The sequence below is a fragment of the Elephantulus edwardii genome, unplaced genomic scaffold (genome assembly GCF_000299155.1).
Source record: "Elephantulus edwardii isolate Elephantulus edwardi_28Jun2011 unplaced genomic scaffold, EleEdw1.0 scaffold00410, whole genome shotgun sequence".
NCBI lineage: Eukaryota > Metazoa > Chordata > Mammalia > Macroscelidea > Macroscelididae > Elephantulus > Elephantulus edwardii.
This window is the reverse complement of record NW_006400160.1, coordinates 861,939-864,451: the sequence shown is the minus strand read 5'-3', so window position 1 is coordinate 864,451 and position 2,513 is coordinate 861,939. Positions and strand designations below refer to the sequence as shown.

Genomic DNA, 2,513 nt, shown 5'->3' with positions numbered 1-2,513 from the left:
TATGGAAAAGTAAAAGAAAAGATTCTTTCATTGTTTTACAAACCCTCCCCCAGGTCCCTTCCACCATGCAGCCCTCGCTCTAGACTCCTGTGATGACAGAAGTACCCAGTCATATATCTCTTTTACACAGTTCTCTCCCTCCTCTGTTTCAGTTAGTTGCAGCTCCTTAACCACTAGGCCACCAGAGCTCCCCTCTGATCCACTCTTATCAAGTTCATCACCCCTCTGGGATCATGTGTTGTGTGACTGCAATTTCCAGTGTCCTTGGGCCCTGTTGTGTTAATAATGTTGGGTCTGACCTTAAGCCACGTGTGTTCCTCCTTTCTTCAGCACACAGAAACTCCGATGCTGCTACAAACTTTCACTTTTCCACCCATTTTAGTGCTGGTTCCTGAGGAGGTCGCTTATAATGATCTACACACTTATATATTTCCACTGTGCCCTATCTCCTGGTTCCAGTAATTTCTTAATCCTGCCCATCTGCCTCCTGGAGTGACTTTTTGTGACCACAAGTTAGAGAGGTTTTTCTGTTCATTTCCACACGCTTGGTTCTTTCACTGTAAATCCTGAGATTAAACTGTGACCTGGGAGAGGCTTTGGTTCAGTTCCGGTTCTGGCTGTCTCAGTTTCTACATTCTTTTCACTTGCATATTCTGCCTTTATCACAACGACCAGCTTCTTAGGAGTTCTGTCCACTACTTTCATAGTGCCAAGTAAATTTTGCTTTCAGAGACTGACTATAGCATAGTAGCTGCATTACCTAAAGTTTCTTGTTATTCTGTTTCCCGCTTTTCCCCCAGAGACACATGTTAAAACGCTTCTGGACCTTTGTTGCATATTCCACTATCCAGACGCCAGTAGTTTTCATAATTTCTCTTAAGATTAATGGCATTGAGACAGTGTTGTCCAAACGTTTGTCTTGCTGCATAAGTTCATGATTTCCAACATCAGCAACTTTTCCTTTTCCCTAACTACTCTCTGTCTGTTGGGTTCAGTCGTCTGCTGGAAGGTCTCCCAGAGACCAGACCTGTCTGAGGAATAACTCACTTGACTGGAGAGATGAAGGCTGCTAGTACAGATATTGTGAGCAGTGGGCCACACTGGATGCACTTGAATATTGTGTCCAAGGCAAGCAAGCCTTCCAAGACTGATAGACTAGCACTGGGGTCTCAGGAGCTTCCATCAGCCTGTATCAGGGTGGGAGTAGTGTCCTATCTGAATGCTGTCTTCTTCCTACAACAAATACTTAAGCAGAAAACAATTGTTGACTAGGAAAGACATTTGAATAACAAACCTTAGACACTCAGAAACAAGTTCTTTCAGTATGTCGTCTATCTGAGGGACAGGATTTAATCATGAAGAGAATTTACAATGTGAAGAAACAAGATTACCTGGCAGGAGAAAGGTTGCAACACCCCCATGATACATCTTCAAGGATATAAACATGTACGGCCAAGCACAATCAATAAGAGTGCATCTAAATTCCAAAATCAATCTCCATAATAGTCTATGTGTTTCCTACTGCCAAAGGGGCCCTTTAGAGTAGTGAGAGAAGATCTTCACCCTGAAACCCACAGCGTCCCTTTTCAGCAGGAAGTAGCTAAGAGAATACGCCATCCCCTTTTCCTTATGACTCAGGGTGAAGTCTCTCTCAGGGAGGAGTGATAGGGAATGGCAAAGGACACACCGACAAAGAAGATTAATCAGAACTGACTTTGACAAGCACTGTGGCAATTGGACAATTAAAACAGACATTCGGATGGCGGGGGAAGAAGAACAAACTGGGGAGGAGGGTGGAGAGAATGGTGCGGCAACGAAGGAGTGAAAGCCCAGAATCCCTGTGAATGTTCATTGAAACTAATAAAATTTAATAATAATAAAAAAAAATTAAAAAAAAAGAAACAAGATTGAAGGCTGATTTTTTTTTACATAGATCTTGGTAGAAACCATACCTTTTGTCCTGTCACTGTGATTTCTCAGTTGTGAGGTCTCTCAGGCTCATAATTTATTCTTGTGCCTGTTGGTGACCATGGAACCTTGCTGATCCCAGAATCTGTTGTGTGTTTTAGGAACCCTTGCTCCTCCAGGACGTGGTCATTCTTTTCAGCCAGGAAGACTGGGCTTTGCTGAATGATGCTCAGAAGAAACTCTACAGGGATGTGATGATGGAAACCTTTAGAAACCTGGACTTCATAGGTAAAAATAGCTTTCTCGGTATTTTTCAATCTTCTTAATGCACCCAATACTAATTCATGAACATTGCCCTTGGCATGAAGAATGGGAGTTGAATAAAACAGGAAGGTTCTCTTGGCTTTTGGCACTCATATATGGAGAATACCCCATTGATGTGGTCTCTGTGTCTGATAGTCCATTTTTCTCTTCTTGTGATTTAACGGACTCAGTTCTGTTATTCTCATAAGTGGGCCCATCAATTTCATTGGTCAGAAGTCAGGAAAATCTTTGGAAGACTGGGAATAGAACTCAATTACTGCCACTGTTTGCTGAACCACTGT

The 2,513-nt window shown here is 42.6% G+C and overlaps 1 protein-coding gene across 1 annotated transcript in view; it reads left to right on the top strand.

Moving 5' to 3' along the window:
• Positions 1–2,513, top strand: part of LOC102843400 (zinc finger protein 420-like) — an 87,155-nt gene that overhangs the window by 5,539 nt on the left and 79,103 nt on the right. The window contains exon 3 of the mRNA XM_006902426.1: positions 2,070–2,196. Within this exon, the coding sequence (XP_006902488.1) occupies positions 2,070–2,196 (127 nt within the window). The remainder of the gene's footprint in view (positions 1–2,069; positions 2,197–2,513) is intronic.